General features: G+C 37.2%; 1 protein-coding gene across 1 annotated transcript; it reads right to left on the bottom strand.

The window, feature by feature from the left end:
- LOC127645572 (3-ketodihydrosphingosine reductase) lies at positions 1 to 16,885 on the bottom strand. Its single transcript, XM_052129233.1, has 10 exons — positions 16,478 to 16,885; positions 13,149 to 13,238; positions 12,955 to 13,011; positions 11,910 to 11,975; positions 11,680 to 11,775; positions 9,669 to 9,860; positions 9,204 to 9,287; positions 7,658 to 7,741; positions 6,596 to 6,697; positions 1 to 5,907 (listed from the first exon to the last, which is right to left on the bottom strand). The coding sequence occupies exons 1-10, from the start codon at positions 16,664 to 16,666 to the stop codon at positions 5,788 to 5,790; spliced, it is 1,080 nt and encodes a 359-aa protein (XP_051985193.1). The 5' UTR covers positions 16,667 to 16,885; the 3' UTR covers positions 1 to 5,787.
- Between the last annotated feature and the right edge of the window lie 3,520 nt (positions 16,886 to 20,405).

The following is a 20,405-nucleotide window of genomic DNA, read 5'->3' as shown; positions in this document are numbered from 1 at the left end:
AAACGTTTTTTATTTCATTATGTAAGAAAATAAGACAAAGCAACAACATCCTCTTTTTCTCCAATGGCACACAAGGTGAAACTTATGCAAGTTTGGCAACAACACAACGAAAAAAGAAACTTATCAGACATAGATAGAAGCAGAACCTATCCAAGGAGGTCTTTGTTTTTCTTTTAAAAGTTACTAATAATCTACGTATCTTTTCCAGAAATATACCTCGACTTCAATCAATAAAAGTCAACTAGAGCAGAAGACAATATAAAAATGCAAGTATTCTCTCAAGTGTTTGAATGAACTGTGAGCACAGGCTTGATTTGCATAGCTTTAAGAAGTTAATACAATTTCTCTACTGTTAGCTTCTAACAACTAAACAATTGACTATGTCCATGTGATGGAAGTGTGCACAACTCAATCGTAGGTCTGACACATATCAGCACCTATTTAGCTACTACTGTAAGTGCTGGACGACGTGCCTTGAGCCAATATCAAATGAGAACATCGTCATTTGACTCATACATTCTCACTTTCATATTTTGGGTCCTTATATATATAAATCAATCTAACAAAAACAAGCAAAAACAATGCATTTTTATCTCAGACCAGATGAGTCTAAAACAATTTACATAAAGCAGGGGTCGGCAAACTTTTTGACATGGAGTGCCATTTTTTGATTTTCGTGGTCAATGGCTGTGCCGGCGAAATTATTCCTATTTTGCATTGTTCTATTTTAATCGCTTATTATTACAAATTATATTATCAGTATAACAGTTTGAGAGAAAAATTGCAAAACCCACATGTGAAAAATCTTGCATGTGAATTTTCAAAGAGCATCTTGTGAAAGTGCTTTAATGAAAGAAAACCTGTCCTTTGGCACAAAATGTGTTAACAGTTAATGACACAATTTTGCTTATTTGATGATCACGAAATTGTTTGGAATCTTAAATATTTCTTATATTATGTCATTGTAATCATGTAATCACTAGCACACAAGCAAGAGCGAGAGAGGAGCAGTCTATTTGATTTTTGCACCTGCATTCAAACTTGATGTAATCCTTCCTCATGATCACGCAGCATGTTTTCATCAGCTGAATGGGAGACTAAACACTATTAAAGTGTGACGAGACTCGTGCAAGCCATTCACACATCACAAGCCCATCAACTATTGAGCCCTTTTCAGAGAAATGCACCTGCAAAATCCTAAAACTTTATTTACAGGTTTAATTTATATTTTGAATAGACTTCAAAAGATTTTTGAATACCACGATTGGGGTTTCAGTTTTCCATTTTAATTGTTTGCAGTCATTTTGAGTGTGACCATGGTTTAAGGATACTGGGTTGGAATTCTCAAGGATTAATAGTGGTGTTTTTCTTATTGCATCATCACATTTTAATTTTTAGTTTAGCCTCCCATTCAGCTCATAGAAACACGCTGCGTGATCATGAGGAAGGATTACATCAAGATGTAGATTGGAATGCAGGTGCAGAATTTATATAAATAAAATAGTCTGCTCCTCTCGCTGTTGCTGCCATGCCAGTGATTACCCATCCGTGTGCCAATGCTGGCATGCGTGCCATAGGTTGCCGACCCCTGATGTAAACCATACACAATCTACGCCATAGCTGGTTGTGGATGTATCCACCCACATAGCTTTTACAGTGGTCTGCGTTCATATCTCTTAAGGCTTGGAATGGGCCTCCACGACTGTAGAGCCAGACTGCATTGGTCAATTATTTCTAGGAAAAACGGAGCAGCATAAAACAACAACAGCTTCACAAATAAAGAGTTACACTGATTAAAAGAAATAGTTAATCCAAAAATTTGAATCTTTCATCATTTACACACCCTCATGTAGTTCCAACCCCGAATGAATTTCTTTCCTCTATATGAAGCGTATTGTACAGAAGGTGTTTGGATGATATTTGTCACTTTTTTGTGGCTTGACCGCATCAGTCTACATTCACTTTAAAGGAGTTCGCCCAAAAATGTATTCACTTTCATGCCATCCCAGATGTGTATGACTTTCTTTTTTCTGCTGAACTCAAATGAAGAATCCTTTCTCACCTCTTTTGGTCCATACAATGCAAGTGAATGGTGATCAGATATCTGAAGGACCAAAAAGACTCTAGTGGTTAAATTAATGTCTTCAGAAGCCATGATAGGTGTGGGTGAGAGACAGATCAATAGTGAAGTCTTTTTTACAATAAATTCTCCTCCTTGCTCAGTCAATCTCCACTTAAACTTTCACATTCCCGTGATTCACATTCTTCATGCATATCGCCCCCTACTGGGCAGGGAGAAGAATTTCAAGCAAAAATTACTTCAAAAATTAACCTGTTTCTATCGTATCACATCTGAAGACATGGATTAAAACACGGTCTTATGTGAACAGAGTTATATGGATTAACTTTATGGTGCCTTTATGTGCTTTTTGGGGTGTCTTGATTTTGGCACCCATTCACTTGCATTGTATGGACCTACTAAATATCTTTGTGTTCAGCAGAAGAAAAAAAAAGTCATACACATCTGGGATGGCATGAGGGTGAGTAAATGAGAGAATTTTCATTTTTGGGTGAACTGTCCCTTTAACCTTATCAACAAGAGTAGCTATGCAGTATATTCATCAAAAAATCCACTTGTATTCGAAGGAAGAAAGTTTTACAGGTTTAGAACAACATGAGTGTTGGTGAGTAAATTTTTATGGGTGAACTTTCCTTTTAACTTGACCGCTTTGTGCACATAAACATCAGCTTTTTTTTACTGTAGGGTGTGACATTATCACATGCTCCCATTTCTTGTGACCGTGAACAAGGCAAATATAACAATAGTGCGAGTGTCATTTTCTCTCTAGCTCTAGTTTGTTGTTAATATGACATAGCAGGTGAAGTCAGAACAAGGGGACGTTTGAAAGGCATTAACCAGAAAACACAATAATGTAAATTTTACGTCACAACAGAGCAGAGCATAAGGAGATTCACTTCTCTTGTGGGAGCCATATTGCTTGTTTTGTGTTAACAATCAGATCAAGCTTCACAACATCTACAGTTTTTGAAATGCCTGTGTGAACATTAAAATGTACGCTTGATACGTCTATTCACGAACTGTTAAATTCAATTTAATTTCTGGACTAAGACTGCTGATATCTGTTCAGCTTTTGCTCTTTGTAGGTAAATACAATTATTCTGATTCTAGATCAGCTCTACTAATGTGACGTTATTTTGAGTTTTGCTCTCGCTACACCTGATCCATTTGGATCGACAGTTTCACCTGCTGGCAAAAAGGTGCGGTGACTTGAACCAGCAAGCTGTCACCTCAATGGCTTATCCTGCCTGACCCATCCTTCAGTTCATTAAACCCTTAGAAGGCCCTGAGGTCACCAAAACACAAGCGTACAAGCAGACATATCTATATACACGCACGCAGATTTACACAAAAGGTAAACATTTCCTTCATGACCTCCCACACAGAGCAAAAAGGATAAGGCAGAGTGGCAGACTCAGGGTGTTTCATCGGACAACACAGAAGTCCTGTGTGTTTACCTTACAACGATTAAATCTAAAAGCAGGAAGATACATTGCTTTACACGAAGAACACAGAGGAACATCATGGACCAGCCAGAAGAACATTGGACAGCTGTTGAGTAAGCATAAAGATCGCAAGGTATATGAAAGGAAGCTGGAGCTCTTTACCGATGGTAACACTGTATTTATAGAGGAATGCAAGTTGAATAAGGAAGTAATGAAATAGAGATCAAAAATTGGTTTTCCGGTTATTTTACTGACCTCAAAGTTTTTCTACTTAATTGTTTATTTATTGGTTACTTAATATAGAGTTTGTGTGTTTTTATTGTTGTAATTTAGTGAATTATTAGTACTGTGTTAAAATGTAGAATCAGCAACACAATATGTTTTTCAGACTTTGCCACTTTTCTACTTAACTCTATTTAATTGATCTGTACTTTAATAATACAGATAAAAACCATTAATTTATTAATATTGATTGATATTTTTTGACACTTTTCCATTATAATATCATGTCTACCCATAAATATTATTACTATATTCACAATGCATATGTTTTTATTGTTGTGGTTTAGTGATTCATTATTATTGTATTAAAAAGCCAAATCTGTAACTGTGTTGCAAATTTAATGTTTATTTATTTATTTTTAAATGGTACTTTTCTACCAAATTCCATTATTTTTTTTATCAGTTCTTTAATATAGGGTCTACAGCTAAACACCATTACTAAATTCATAATGCATATTTCTTATTTTTGTAGTTTAGTGATTTAGAAAAAGCGAAATCTCCAATGGTACTTTGTTTTAACATCAATATTTATTTATTTTTAATACCAACATGGCACTTTTCTACGTAATTCTATTTATTGTTTTTTTTAATAGTGTCTGCTGATAAATACCATTACTACTGTATATTCATAATGCATCTTTTTTTTCTCTTTTTAGTTGAGTGAATTAGCTATCATTATGTTAAAAGGAAAAATCTGTATCGGTGCTGCATTTTAACATCAATATTTATTTTGGAAGTTGACACTTTTCCATTATAATATCATGTCTACCCAGAAATATTATTACTATATTCATAATGCATATGTTTTTATTGTTGTAGTTTAGTGATAATTTATTGTGTTAAAAAGCCAAATCTGTAACGGTTGCATTTTCACAAAATATGTTTAAATGGCACCTTTCAACGCAATTCTTTTTAATTGATCAGTTCTTTAATATTGGATCTTTCGATAAATACTATTACTATATTAATTATGCTGATTGTTTTTAATTGTTGTAGTGTAGTGATTTAGTGTTCATGGTCTTAAAAAGCAAAATCAGCAACAGTGCTGGATTTTAACACCGATATTTCTTTTGGAAGTTGACACTTTTCCATGTAATTTCTATTTCATTTATCGGTTCTTCAATATCAGCTTTACCGATAAATCCCATAACTATTTTCATAATGCACATGTTTTATTGTTGTAGTTTAGTGATTTAGTTATTATAGTGTTAAAAAGCCAAATCTGCAATGGTGTTCCTTTTTAACACGGATATAGCTTTTGGACATTCACACTTTTCTACATAATCTTGCTTAATTAATCAGTTCTTTCATATCGGGTCTACGATAAATACCATAAACAGATTTTTGGGTACATTGAAACTTTTCTAGGTAATTGTAGATCATTTATCAGTTCTTTAATATCTGGTCTACCAATAAAAACTATTTTTATTAATTATCATTATGAAAAATAACAATATTCATAATGCATAAGCAGAATTTATATCGAATTATCAGTCATGAAGGTCAAAACAACATCGGTCAATCTCTAGAAACAGTTTTATGGAAACAGCTTAGAACAAGAACTCAGAAGGCCAGAAAATGCTAATTATTTTCATTCTGCATTCAAGCATGCAAGAACTGGGACACATTGAAGACGAACAACCACAAACCCTCTGAAACAAAGGAATTCACTAGAGGCAGTGACCGCTCAGCCGTTTCAGGCCAAAGAGCAAACAATTAAATGGAATTACAATTTTTTTTTCTCTATTACAAAAGACCTCCAAATACTGATGCAGCATGCCCAGAACTTTCAATCAAACTGGAATGGTTGGGACCCTGAAAGAGACACAGGGAAAAGCTGGAACTAACACACAGACAACAAACTCTACTTTTTTCAGTGTGGACCTCCATTACCCAATATGTCTGCCAGGTTGGGTTGTGAGTGAGAGTGTATGGGGAATGTAGTGGTGATGGAGTTGGAAAGTGGTGGGGATACTGGAGCTAATCCCTCTTGTCAGCTGCTTTGGATTGTTCCCTCTGGATCATGCAGCGGCGGACGATACTGTCGAAGCTGCCCAGGTAGAAGAGAGCGATGGTGCGGAACAGCCCCATGGTCACAATCTGAACAGGGCGAGATAATCACAGAAAATACTTGTTCCTGTAGCAGCTTCAACTGTAACTTGGCAAATACTTTGCTACTTGCATAATACAACTTTAAAGTAAGTCATAGTGTCAGTATCAGATGGTTATACAAAGGTTACCATACTCATGTACCATGGCATTTACAATGTACTCCAAGGTACTTCAATGAACATCATGGCCCTACCATATTGATTGTCTAAACAATATGGCAAAACCACAAGTAAAAGCAATTATATTCATGATGTTAGTCAGAGGGGAACTGGCCCCCACAGTGAGTCTGGTTTCTCCCAAGGTTATTTTTCTCTGTTAACCAACATCTTATGGAGTTTTGTGTTCCTTGCCAGTCGCCTTCAGCTTGCTCACTGGGCTTCTAAAAACAATTATTAATTATTTATTTTTAAACATAATTCACAATCGTATTTTATCAAATTACACAATGATGATTCATTGACATTATCGATATTACAGTTTTATCATCTGTTAATGCCTGATCTTCTGTAAAGCTGAGTGTTGTGAAAGGCACTATACAAATAAAAATGACTTTAATTTCTTCTTTTCTTCATGTGTGGAATGGGAACCCTGTACAATATGGTGGCTCTGCTAAACTGCAGTACCTGTATGCATAACAGTGAGGCTGATCATTGTGTTTTGTGATATTGGGCCGTACCTGCTGCAGCCCCTCAGTGATGGAGGTGACCGGTGACATCCCACAGGTGAGCGCTGACAGCATGTATCCATCAGGACCAAATGAGCTGGTGAAATTTCCTTGCTATGAATGGACAGGGACAAGCAAAGGTACATGACAAAAACAATAGCTCTCATCCATCCTGTTTTTCCCTCTCATACATAAACACACTATGAAATTACATGTATTGAAACATGTAGAACACAGCGTTTTGTGTACTAATGTTATAGATTTTTTATTATGTGTAGCAAACACCAATCAGAAGCATTTATTAAAGGGATAGTTCACCCAAAATGAAAGTTATCATTATTTACTCACCCTTATAACATCCCAGATGTGTTTGACTTTCTTCTGCAGAACACATTGAAGATTATTAGAAGAATATTTCAGCTCTGTAGGTCCATTCAATGCAAGTGAATGGTGACCAGAAATTTTAAGCTCAAAAAAGCACACAAAGGCAGCATAAAAGTAACAAAACTTCAGTGGTTTAATCCATGTCTTCAGAAGCGATAGTATAGGTGTGGGTGAGTAACAGATACATTTTTAAGTCAGTTTTTACTACAAATCTCTACTTCCACATTATCGCAACCTACTGGTTGGGACTGGACAATGGTGGAGATTTATAGTAAAATAGGACTTAAATATTGATCTCACGCACACCCATCACATCGCTTCAGAAGATATGGATTTAACCATTGGATGGTTACTTTTAAGATGCCTTTGTGTTTTTTGTAGCTTCAAAAGGTCTGATTAACATTCACGCATTGTATGGACCTACAGAGCTGAGATATTCTTCTAATAATCTTCAATGTGTTCAGCAGAAGAAAAAGTCATACACATCTGGGATGGCATGAGGTTCAGTAAATGATTGAATTTTGGGTAAACTATCCCTTTAAAGTCATCCCCTTTAAAGTGCAGTCACTAAAAGCATAAAGCTAAAAAAAAAGCCAAAAAGAATATTACTTATTAATTGACTAGTCAGTTGTGCTGCATTTTAACACCAATATTTATTTTGGAAGTTCATCTGGACCAATCCCTACTTACCAAGGCATCCTTAACCACAATTTTTGCCACTTGCTCAGGCTGACAGACTCCAGACGTCTCTGAAATTAACCTGGTCTCCAGAGGCTGCCCATTCCAAAGATAAAAGCACAAGAAAAGAAGATTCAATAAATGCCATCAATTTTACTCATTATATTAGAAGGACCTAAAATTTGCAAGCCAAAGTACTTTTATGTAGTGATCAACCGATATGGGTTTTTTAACGGCCGATACCGATAGCCAGAGAGCAGGAATGCCGACAGACTGCTATAATGGCATTATATCACACAATTTAATATAGGAAATAACATTCATATAATTGCTAAAAAAAAAATATATAAACTCTTGTTTAACACTATATTTACAAAATTTCACACTAAACTTTAACTTTGTAAAACAGTTTGTAAATAATACTAATATAAATATTTTTTTTACATGGTAGATAGCCGTTTCTTCAGATTTCTGTTTAGTCATAACATTAGTAATTTATTTGCACATGAATACATTTTTTATATATTAGGACGAAGGAAATAACAGTACACATCGAGGTCCAGCAAACATAGGTGGCATCTCAAATAACACTGAATTAAACCACATGTACATACAGTACATAGTGAATAAGACATTTACTTATAACACACGTGAAGCGCTTTTATCTTGGAGTTGAACTCACATGCTCATGCGGATCCAGAGCGAGCAGCAATCTCCTGACAGTGTAAACGGACTGGATCGCCTGTTTTGATTGTCACGGAACTTTTGATTCTGTTCCAGAAGTTTTTGATTCTGGCTGATGGACTACGCGCTTCAGAGGAAAATATTAGATGAGCACATGAAAGGAAGAAAACGCTGGGTTTTCTTGAGGTTTGCGAATTACATGTTTTTAAACAATGAAACTGCATATTTGCAGATGGTATATAATATAAGTTAGAGTGATATTTCCCTTTTATCATTAGAAAAGCTACAGGGAACTGTTGAGGAGACTGTTAGAATAAGTGCTTCAGAGGAAGTGTTCCACAGGATGCTGGATCTCCTGAAGTTGTGTGAGGTTGGTTTATTACATCTGTTTAAATGTGATAGGTGCATATTTGCAGACGTTATATGATATTAGTTTTATTGATATATGCCTTTTTATCATTAGACAAGACAGTTAAAGTTACAGGGAACTGTTGCGGAGAGAGAGAGGGAGGATGAAACGGGTGAGCATTTTAACACTGTGAGCTCAAACGCGTCTGCCACGGCTCTGATATGCGGACTGTTTAAATGAGACCGTGTTGCACACCGGCCTATTATTATAGTAACACAATGGCACGTAACAACAAAAAACAACCGTGACTGGTCGTTTACATGTCTCAGTCGCTTCATGTACAAACAGGCAATTCTCAGCACACTCAAGAAACAAATCGGCCAAAGGGAAAAATGCCGATAATTACAAAAATTCCAATTGAGGAATAGAGCAGAGAACTGCATTTTTAGATATCCTGCACTTATCCAGCTTTTTAATATTCAGAGATTAATTCTATTCAGGAGGGGGGGAAAAAAAAAGTCTCACCTTGGTCTTATTCTCCTCTGCAAAACCTGGCGTGTCTGTGTCCGGAGGATACGCCACAGTCACATAGATATTATATGGCTTCATCTGGGAAAGAATAAGACCAGAGACTTAAATTAGATCAGTTAAGTCATGCTTTCTCAAAAGAACCCGTGGTCATTGTGAAGACTTAAAAACCAAAATTCTAAATTAAAATTCTGCTTTTTTTAATGGTGCTTTATTTTGGAGATTGACACACCAAGTGTCTTTTCACTTTCACAGTATGGAAAAGAGCAGCCAAGTGGACACTTTCAAAAATGTGCCTTTTTCCACAAAGGAAATAAAAAAAATCAGCTGGGCTTGGAACAATGTCAGCAGAGTGAATGAATTTACATTTTTGGCTGAACTTTTTCTTTAAGCTGTCACTCAATTAAGGAGTTAGTTAGTTATGTTTGATTTATTGTCGTTTAGTAACGCATTCACACACACCTCCATCTGCAAGGCCTCAGCCAGACCCCTCAGTGCAAATTTGGACGGTGAGTAGGCCGTGTAGCCGAAGAGACCGATCTGCCCCGCCTGTGACGACACAAACATGATGCGGCCCATACGCCTTTCTTTCATAGTAGTGATGACAGCCCGTGTGGGGTAAACGCTGCCCAGATAGTTCACCTCCATCAGTCTCTGTTAAAGAAAAATACACTTTACTTAAGGAATAGATCTCTCTCCACTAAACTAAAAAAAGAAATCTGAACTTTCACTATTATCAGTTTAACTCAATCCTCCCATGTTCATATTACTCAAAAACTCATTTAAGAAAAGGAACTTAAATTAACTATGTTTATTCAACTTTTTTTTTTATCCCCTTTTCTCCCAATTTGGAATGCCCAATTCCCACTACTTATTAGGTCCTCGTGGTGGCACGGTTGGCAGAGGACATGTCTCAGTTGCCTCCGCTTCGGAGACCGTCAATCCACGCCTCTTATCACATGGCCTGCAGTGCATGACACCGCAGAGACTCACAGCATGTGGAGACTCATGCTACTCTCCACGATCCATATTTACCACAAGCCTCATTGAGAGAGAGAACCACTTAATCGCGACCATGAGGAGGTTACCACATGTGACTCTAGCAACCGGGCCAATTTGTTTACTTAAGAGACCTGGCTGGAGTCACTCAGCACGCTCTGGATTTGAACTCGCGACTCCAGGGGTGGTAGTCAGTGGCAATACTCGCTGAGCTACCCAGGCCTCTTGTGAAAAGAAAAAGTGTCTTGTCAGCTTTAATTAATCCATTTGCACTGGGAAACCACAAATAATTTTTGTTTGTTTAATTGAAACGGCGCAGCTGATTTCTAGTTCTCAGCATGCTGCATGGGACACGATAGGTAGAGTAAATGTTAAAATGAATAACAAAAATGTTATTTTGTGTCTGTGCAGGATCAATGAAAAGTGGAGACTTTTTAGTGGTTAATGTTTTGTTATGTTGAGATTTAGAAGTATTTCTGTAATGTTGTAGTTTTGGGGGTTACAATCATGGTGTTTGAGCTTAGGTTGAGGACCAATATATTTAAGTATTCTACAAACTGGTTTATTCAGGGAGAAATTGCTGTGCTAATTATAGCACAGTGACAAAGTTGCATTCCATCAAATTGTTTTGTTTTTCAACCATCATGTATTTTGCAAGCTAACATTTCATCAGCCAGAATAACACTTAAGAGTTTCATTTGAGTTATTTTGACATGTTAAATTTGGTTGGGTTTACTTGATTCAGTTAGGTTCCCTCTACTTTACGTTTTTAAGTAGAAATTGCATGGTAATTTTAAATTAAAAAGTATTTGATCCAGAACAAGTATATCATACATAAATTGATTTCATACTTTGGGTCAGACTTATAACTCAATTCTAATAAATATTATAAGACACTAGATTTTTTTCATTTCCTGAAGAATATGTGAGTGGGGCTTGCCAGTGCTTGGTTATTGTGGGTGGTTGCAACAGTGTTTCTAGGTGGTGTCTAGAGTGTTATGGGTGGTTAATTTGTGGTTGCCTACTTGTCCAAGTAAAAAAAGCCCACCCCAGGCGTGAATGATTTTCTGGTCTTCAGATATGGCTCAGGTCCCTTCTTCAAATGTAAATTTGCGGATATAATTTTTTGTCTGCCAGGTGACAATCTTAAATCTGATTGCTAAGCAATGTCACAGCACATCTCTCCTCAAAAAGTCCCCAATTTGAAGTTGAATTCACAGCAAGTTACACTGTAAAGCTTAATATTTAAGGGTTAAGGATTTGTTCAAATCACTAACACCAAAGTAAGCACCACTTATTATGAGCTCGAATTATATTTATAACAATTTATCATTTGTTCTTTAAAGTCTGTGCATTGTACTTTCTTCTGAATATGAAACATCGGACTTGGATATGTTATGGATATTTAAATATGGATTGTAAAAACATCAATGATGTGTCATTTAAATGATGCTTTATTGTTGTCAGTTCTTACCTTGAAGCAGTCTACTTCCACTTCCTCAAACTTCTTGGATATTGACATCCCGGCACAGTTCACCAGCATGTCTACTGGACCCAACTTCTCCTGAGCCTGAAAAACAAACACACAACAGCAACTTAAATCACGAACTACCTTAGGGAAAACACAAAACTTAATCTTGCGAAACCAGAGAACAGATTAACTGCCAACACAGATATTTTTAATGGAAAACTGATAACACTTACTTGCTTTATGACACTTTCAACTTGACTGTAGTCCTTTGACACATCAACTGAAATGCACAGTACCACCTACATGTGACAATACCAAAAATCAGAAGCATCATACATGTGCCCTCTCAGATTTTTGTGCAATGTTGATTTTGACTGCAACATCCAAAAAAAAAGAGAATTTTTGATAATTCATTATTTTAGATGATAAATGTTTGTCTGAAATGCTGGGTGCAGAAATGATCCCAATGGAAAACGATAAAGGATAATGTTGCCCAACACGTCTTGCTCTTTTCCATACAACATCTATACTGTCAAGCACAGTTGCAAATTTTGCTTGCAAGTTGCTTTATTAAAATTATTTATTAGGTTTGAATTAAAACCTCAGTCCCCTTGTATGCTAAACAAAAACCTTACAACACATAACAACAAGGTGTTTGGTAGGTGTTTGAGTGCATAAATCACCAAGTGAGTAAAGAAAAGAAAAAAACATGAGCATGAGGCCCCTGCCAATAATACCATAAATATGTAATGAATTAGCGGATCTTTGATCTGTATACTAGAGCTCAACTGATACATCTACGGACCAATATTATTAGCTGAAAGGTTGTTTCACAGATATATAGAACATGAATGAGCCTGTAATCCACTGAACAAATACTGTATATTGACATAGACAAAAAAAGCACTTGATTGAAACTGAACTGGATACACTGCCAAGCTGTGTCGTGTATGATGGCTGCTTTAGTGGTTTACGTTTAAGAAGAGTTGTAATACTCATCCTAGTTTGAATTGCATGAATATTGTCATGCTCTATTTGCTTTAATACATTAAATGATGTACTGTACTCAAGTTATTGATTGATTGATTCTGGTTTTCTTCCACTAATATATCAGGATCAGACCAAAGAATGCATATTTGTTTACTGTAGTGGGACTCGGGTCTAGTACAGACCTGGGAAGAATCAAACTAAACATCATCTAATCTTAGATTAAGCATTTGCCACCAAATTATGAATGTTTTTTTTTTTTTTTACCAGAAATATCCTTTATATGCATACCTGCTTATCGTTTATGGCACATTTCTCCACCTCTTTCTTTGCTTGAACCAGTTTTTGCTGTAGGGAAATATGGATATGCATGTTAACTAGACGTATACTGTAGGCTAATGGTTTTCAGAAACAACACATACACCAACAAATATCTCACAGCATGGAAGAAAATTCCAATAAACATTGTCATGAGTGTCACAGACCTCATCTCGAGCCACCAGAGTAATGAAGGCACCATGTTTGTAGCATTCCATGGCAATAAACTTCCCAATCCCACTGCTGCCTCCAGTCACCTGATGATGGACAGGGTATTCAGAGCAGACATACTAAAAACCAACCATAATTCACATCGTTATAAATCAAGTGCTGATTCATTCCGTCCAAGAGATTAGTTTAGTATTTTTTAGGGATGCACTATTGTATCGCCTGCTGATATTTATAATCCAATTATTGACCAAATTAATCACTTTGGTAAAAGTGTCTCGTTTTCACATTAAAGGAATATTCCAGATTCAGTACCAGTTTATCTCAGTCGACAATATTTGTGGCTTAAAGTTGATTATGACAAATATTTATTTTTGACATCCTTTTCTTAAAAAATAAATATTATAATATAAATCAAGGTTACAGAAAGGCACTTACAATGAAAGTGAATGGGGCTAATTTTTGAGGGTTTAAAAAAGGCAGAAATGTGAAGCTTATAATTTTATAAAAGCACTTACATTAAATCTTCTGTTAAAACTTGTGTATTATTTGAGCGGTAGAGTTATTTTTACAGTCTTTTTAAGGTTTATTGACATATCATCATTATGGCAACAAAGATGTCAAATTGGCTAGAACTTAAAACTGTAGTGAAAAGGTTAGTAAGTGATTTTATCTTTTAAACAGTGGGGCCTCAATGTGACCCAGATTTTTGCTTCATTTAAAGAATAAAAGTGTGGAAAGTCCAAATACGTTTTTGTGGTAATCAATATTATGCCACAAATGCTGTCGATTGAGTTTAACTTGTATTGAAAACACAAAATCCCTTTCATGTGGAAAAACTGCCAAAAGCAGACATAACATTTTTAAAGCACCACTTACCTATAGGGTACCTGATGATACCTATTAATCACCACTTACCTATATACCTATTAATGCTGCATGATTGATTGAATTAAGATTGAAATTGTAATATGGTCTTGCACGATTAATAAATTGCAAAATGCTGCATTTAAAAATTCTGTTTAAAACTTCAGCCAGTGCTGTGCGAGCAAGCGGCGCCCTCTACCGTTCTGGACGGCATTATCCATTATACCGATATAATACAGAATTTAAAGCGGGTGTTGTTTCTTTGATTAAATCTTTTTATTTTTCTATGATGTGGTTGACATTTCTGTGGAATTGCTCAACATATTCATAGCATGAATTTGTAATGTTCTATCATATAAAGTACATGCATTGAAAATGTCAGTTCTGTCGTTTTCAACTGCAAAAACAGAAGTGCAATGTTTTTAGAAGTACAAAATAACCTTTTCTAATCAATCATCATATTTATCTTATATCTTCTTATCATAATAAGCCATTTTTTGTATCTCTAAATGTTTATCTTCTAATTATCTTTTATTTTGGCTCTCTTAATTGCTGTCATGTGTTCAACAGATCCAATCCACATTCAATAGAAATTACTTATTGATAGAACAGTAAAAAAGCTTTTGTACACTTTTGTACATTTCTAAAGCATAATTCTTAAGTAAAACAGTGATCTGATGACAAAATAATGTGAATGGCAAAATCTCTTCATCTGCCTTCAGTTTTTTGCTAAAATTGGCATCGGTGCATCCCTATTTTTTTTGCAATTAGGCAGACAGTACAAACATATTCGGGGGGGAAGGCACCAGACAGGCAACCATACATTTATAAACAATGCAAATATTTACACTGCAAGGTGCCATTTAATTTATATAGGTGCATTGATTCTCATTCAATGGGATATTCATTTCTAATATCTCAATGTATCAGATCAACTACTTTTAAGACAGCCTAGAGGGCATTGCGAGTAAATCATTCGCATATGGGAGTAAATTTCGCACTATGCAACCAAAAAACATCTGTTATTGTCCACTGGCAAACAGGGGGCATACTGCCCATCGGGAGAACCGGGAATTTTCCTGATGGGCAGGCTGTGAAAACGGGCCGAACGTGCCGCAATAAGTTAAAATGGGCCACAAAACAGCGCTGCGATATACTGAAGGGGGCAGCGATATGCAGAAAAGGCATATCTCCTTCAGTTGAACTCAGAGCATCTCAGGGAACCGCACCGCGGAAATATTTTACTATTGCTTAATATAAATATAATATATTAGCTATACAGGTTGGCTGGGTTACAAAAGAAAACAAAATATTGAAAAAGTCAAATAGATCAAAAGTAAATCGGACAAATAAGAGATATTTTAGTTATTTAGACATGTTTTGATAATTAAAATATATTTTTATTAAAATATATTTTAATTATATTAAATACTTTTATACTTGACTGTCATAATACATTTTGGAAGCCTTAAAGGGAAATCATATAACCTTATTTTATTATATGACCAAAGCTATATTTGTATAAATGACTTTGTTGTGTGCACGGAGCACACATAGTGAGTTTTATGGTTATTAATCATCATTTTCGTGAAACACCTAAAACAGACAATGAATCATCATAGCCCTAAAACAGGCAATTAATCTGCTTGACAATGAATTGTCAGACAAATTTCACAATCATGACCCCTAATTGTCATTATTAGGTTCCTTGTGAATTGTTTTGTTAAAAATTTGTAAAAAACTTCAAACAGTGACAACAGCTTGTATCATTATTACAAATTTGATTTCATGACATCACATAAAATGATAGAATGTGAAATTCTGAAAATCTAAAATGTGATTAAAATCAGAGCAAAATATATAATATATATATATATATATATATATATATATATTACAATATACTATATTGTGTGAAAATATATATGAAGAGGCCCCCTCTCTCAGTTTGCTTAATATATTTTTTAGTTACATTGTGCTTACATGTCATCAAAAGTCTGGCTAGTAAAAACAAACATTTATTAGCCAATGCCAACATGATCATAGATCATAAGAATAAAAGACAAATCTGTTTTGGGCAGATTTGTTTGCATGAATGTATGAAAACATGTTATATAAACAAAGCACTGCAAAAACGGTTATGAAATTCAATTATAAAACAGGTCAACAGATGAAAACAGGCTTGTATTTATTGAAAAAAATAACTTCTAGATAACTTTGGGTTGCTGATAAAATATGATCCTTTTGAAATCAGCATTTCCCAACAAAAGAAAACATTCAGTCTCTACATTCAGTGTCCGCAGATTGAAAAAGTTCAATAGCCCTAGACCAGATGTTGCATAACCAAAACTGCACTTATACACCAGTGCAATATTAACTGTGACATGAATATTGACACCTCTAATCCGATCAGAGTGTTGTTATGTACTATAGATGTTCAGGCAGAGTTGTGTAAACTTACCACCACATGGGCCCCGTTGAGTTTGAGGGGTTTGGGGCTTATTAACGGCGATATCATGTACAACAGCAGCACGAAGGCCACGATGAAAGCAGCCATCACCAGGAGCATGACGAAGGGCAGGAGCAGCCACCAGGAGTTAAAGGGCAGCCAGTGTGAGAGTGTGGAGCTGAGAGCTTCCTCAGAGGACATGGGTCAACCTGATGCTGCTGACGTTAGCTCACAAGCTAAAGGTGCAAATACAGGCACTCCCCCTTTTAAAGAACAGCTGATAACGGGCCTTCTGACGAACCGTTTGTGTTGTCAGAACGACAGGCGGTGTGTCAGAGGCTATTGCTGGGAGGATAAATAATAATGCGAAGTCATAAGACTGTGAAATCTAACTCTCTCCGCTCACTACCAGAACCAAAACACAGAATCTGTGCACTTTAAAAAAAAAGGATGCTCGGGAGGTGGAACTATGGGATGTGTAGTTTCGTTTTTTAAACGTTCGTTAGCGTTAAGGACATTACTCGAGCGGAAATACTACAAGTTCCAAAACTCATCACCGTTTCCGGAACAGAAGGCGTGTCAATAACTGTCACGTTACACTGAACTGAAAAACGCACTAATTCTGTTGTACGTCAACTGAATGTTTAATGGCTCATAATCTCTTCATAAAATACATTTAGATGTAATGTGATATTCTGTGTTATTGTTTTTAAATTCCATTCGTGGCAGAAATAAAAGTTTTATATTTTAATCTATAAAACGAAAAAATTAAAATAAATAAATACTTAACTCGAGAAGAAAACAAACTGAATCATAAACTTACAACTTTTGAAGCTTCCCATAAGTCCATGTCTTATTTATTTTCAGGGTTCCCGCTCTTTTTGACAAATTCATTTCCATTATTTCCATAATTTTCGTCGTTAGTAATTATTATTGTATAGAGATTGCACTTATATATATATATATATATATATATATATATATATATATATATATATATATATATATATATATATATATATAAACTATTTAATTGGTTGAGAATCAATAGAAAAATGTATATTGATTGTAGAAAATGGTGTTAACAGGGTCCAACTGGACCAAAGTGGATTTGACAGCATGTGTGGCATAATGCTGATTACCACAGAAATTAATTTCAACTCGTCCCTCCTTTTCTTTAAAACCAAAAAAAAAAAAAGAAGAAGCAAAAATCGAGATTACAGTGAGGCACTTACAATGGAAGTGAATGGTGGCCAATTTCTGGAGGGTTTAAACAGAAATGTGAAGCTTATAATTTTATAAAAGCACTTACATTAATTTTTCTGTTAAAACTCATGTTTTAAAACATAGTTCCCTTACGACTTCAGTCCACTTGACATTGTGTTTACTAACGCATATGGGGAGTGCTTTCATTCACAACCTATTTGAACCCTCTTTACAATAACGCCAATATTCTAATATTGGCTATGGTGTTTGAGCCCCGCCTGTTTTTTATATTTATATTTATATATCTAAGAGCCACTTACATGTTCACGTCTTTTCAAGACGTCGTTCCGTAAGTGCTCCTTGTGCGAGAGACATAACCCGCCGTCAGACAAGCATGAGAGCTGCATTTTCTGTCTGGGCCGTGCCCACGCAGAGTCAGCTCTCATGGAGACAGACTGTCCTCACTGCGAGGACATGAGTCTCAAGTCGCTTCGCTCACAAATCGCCCTCGTTCTGAGGGACGATTCAGCCTCTTGCACCCTCCCACCCCCTCTTCTGTGATACCCGAGGGTTCACACGAGGGGACACGGCAGGGCCACGAGGTCGAGCAGGATGAACTTGAGGTGGATTTCGTGCCGGCACACACCCCACAAGCCCCTCAATCTCCTCAAAGCGCATATTTCCCCATACGCTATCTGCGAGACGAGCTCCGTGAACATGCAATGAGTACATTCTCACAAACATGGACCACAGGGAAAAGAACGGCTATGCCCAACTACTCCCGGTGGAGGAGGCGGTTGCGGCACATCTCTACCCAACGAGTTGCATGGCATGTAAATCACACCCCATTCATCCTTTTAAGCCATGTAGGCAGATGCCCACACTGGCGGGGAAAGCCTACTCGGCGGCAGGACAAGCTGGATCAGCACTCCATGCAATGGCAGTGCTCCAGGTGTTCCAAGCGAAGCTCCTCAGACAAATGGATGAGCAAGGCTTTGATCCGGAGACTTTTAAAGAGATTCAGGCCACTACAGACTTGGCGCTGTGCCCCACGAAAGTCACGGGTAACCTGGTCGTTCTGGAAAGGCATGTATGGCTGACCCTCACGGAGATGAGTGACAGAGAGAAGACATCTCTATTCGCTGCCCCAGTGTCTCCAGCCAGCCTCTTTGGTGGCGCAGTGAGTACGTTTGCTGAGTCCCACGTCACGACTCAGTAGCAGTCACAAGCCATAAGGCACTTTATGCCCAAACGGAGCATAGCACAGATGGCTCGCCCCCGCTCTGTCTCAAGCCAGCGCCTGGTTAAAAGACCCATCCCCGCTAACTCAGCGCCTGCACCGGCCCCCGCCGAGCCACCAGTGACACCACGTAAGCCTCGGCCCAGACGGAAGCAGCCGCATCAGCGACCACCTCGCGCCGACGGGAGGAACTCCCCCATGCAGCGGAAGCTCTCCTGACGGGCGCAACGCTTTGAAGCAGAAAACGGAGCCCGTGGTTCCCTCCGGTGCTCTGAAGAAGGCTTGATTGGAGACTCAGAACACTGTTCCCCACCTCCCCGTTGAGAGAGGAATATTGTTGTTCACAATGTTTTAAAAGATGTTGTTTGTGTCATATGCAATAAAAAATGCAATAAAGAATACGGCACTCGTTGCAAATGCACAAGATGCTCATACATTCTCAAAAAAGCACACACATTATGCACAACCGCTTCCCTGTGTTAAGCGACACATCGCCAAATTGCCCTCTGTCCCATTACACGGACGCGTGAGCCCTAGCGCCAGTGTTACGAGCTGAAATACACAATCTAATCGTGAAAATTGTGCCAAATTGTCAAGCATATATATACGATATATATATTTATATACTTATGCCCCCTTTTTAAGTACGGGCTCTGCATCATTTACACAACTGCCTGCATTCAGGCTGTTATAATTCGATAAGTCACAAGCACTTCATTATAAATAAACTCCCTTCCCGGCCGGGTTCATAAGGAGTAATTCATACTATATGGCTATAGCTCATATATTCATTATGAGTACTCTCCTCCTGGCCATCACTTACTGTGGCATACACATGTCGGTCACCATCCCATAAGACTGTGCCGCAATGTTTCCTCTCTAGGAAGTTATGTCGTGTAGTGTGGCGTGATGGGATTCTGATCCCCATAATGCGTTAGTAAACGCAATGTGAAGTGGACTGAAGTCGTAAGGGAACGTCTCGGTTACATACGTAACCTCTGTTCCCTGAGACGAAGGGAACGAGACATTGCGAACGCTAGCCGCACTACAACACTCACTGTTCTTGAGGCACGAGCAATGCGCTCCTTGTTCTCAGTCAGAAATTCTGAGGAAATGGTGTCTGTGCACCTGTTTTGTAGAGGTCAGTTCGTGCCGAAACGGCGGTCAGTTTCGTGCCAAAACAGGCGGGGCTCAAACACCATAGCCAATATTAGATTATTGGCGTTATTTTAGAGGTTTCAACTAGGTCGTGTATGAAGGCACTCCCCACATGCGTTAGTAAACGCAATGCCTCGTTCCCTTCGCCTCAGCGATCCAAGGTTATTTATGTAACAGAGACATTTTAGGGTTTGTTGACATTACATCATCATTGTGACGAAGTTGTAAAATTTTACACACAAAAGGTTTGTAAGTGATTTTATCACACAAAAATCATGTTTACACGAATATCCTTTAATGTCTTGTGCCTAAACCTTTTGTGGTAATCAACATAAT

This window comes from Xyrauchen texanus, chromosome 6, assembly GCF_025860055.1.
Source record: "Xyrauchen texanus isolate HMW12.3.18 chromosome 6, RBS_HiC_50CHRs, whole genome shotgun sequence".
Classification (NCBI taxonomy): domain Eukaryota; kingdom Metazoa; phylum Chordata; class Actinopteri; order Cypriniformes; family Catostomidae; genus Xyrauchen; species Xyrauchen texanus.
The sequence above is the reverse complement of the archived record's forward strand: the minus strand, read 5'-3'. Positions and strand labels throughout refer to the sequence as shown.

Bases quoted from the DNA above. Each gene is read 5' to 3' on its own strand.
- LOC127645572 (XM_052129233.1), bottom strand. From the start codon at position 16,666: ATGTCCTCTGAGGAAGCTCTCAGCTCCACACTCTCACACTGGCTGCCC. The intron at 13,012-13,148 runs GTCTGTGACACT...ATTTCCCTACAG, and splicing joins CTCTGGTGGCTCGAGATGAG to CAAAAACTGGTTCAAGCAAA. The intron at 5,908-6,595 runs GTACGGCCCAAT...CGCCCTGTTCAG, and splicing joins TCACTGAGGGGCTGCAGCAG to ATTGTGACCATGGGGCTGTT.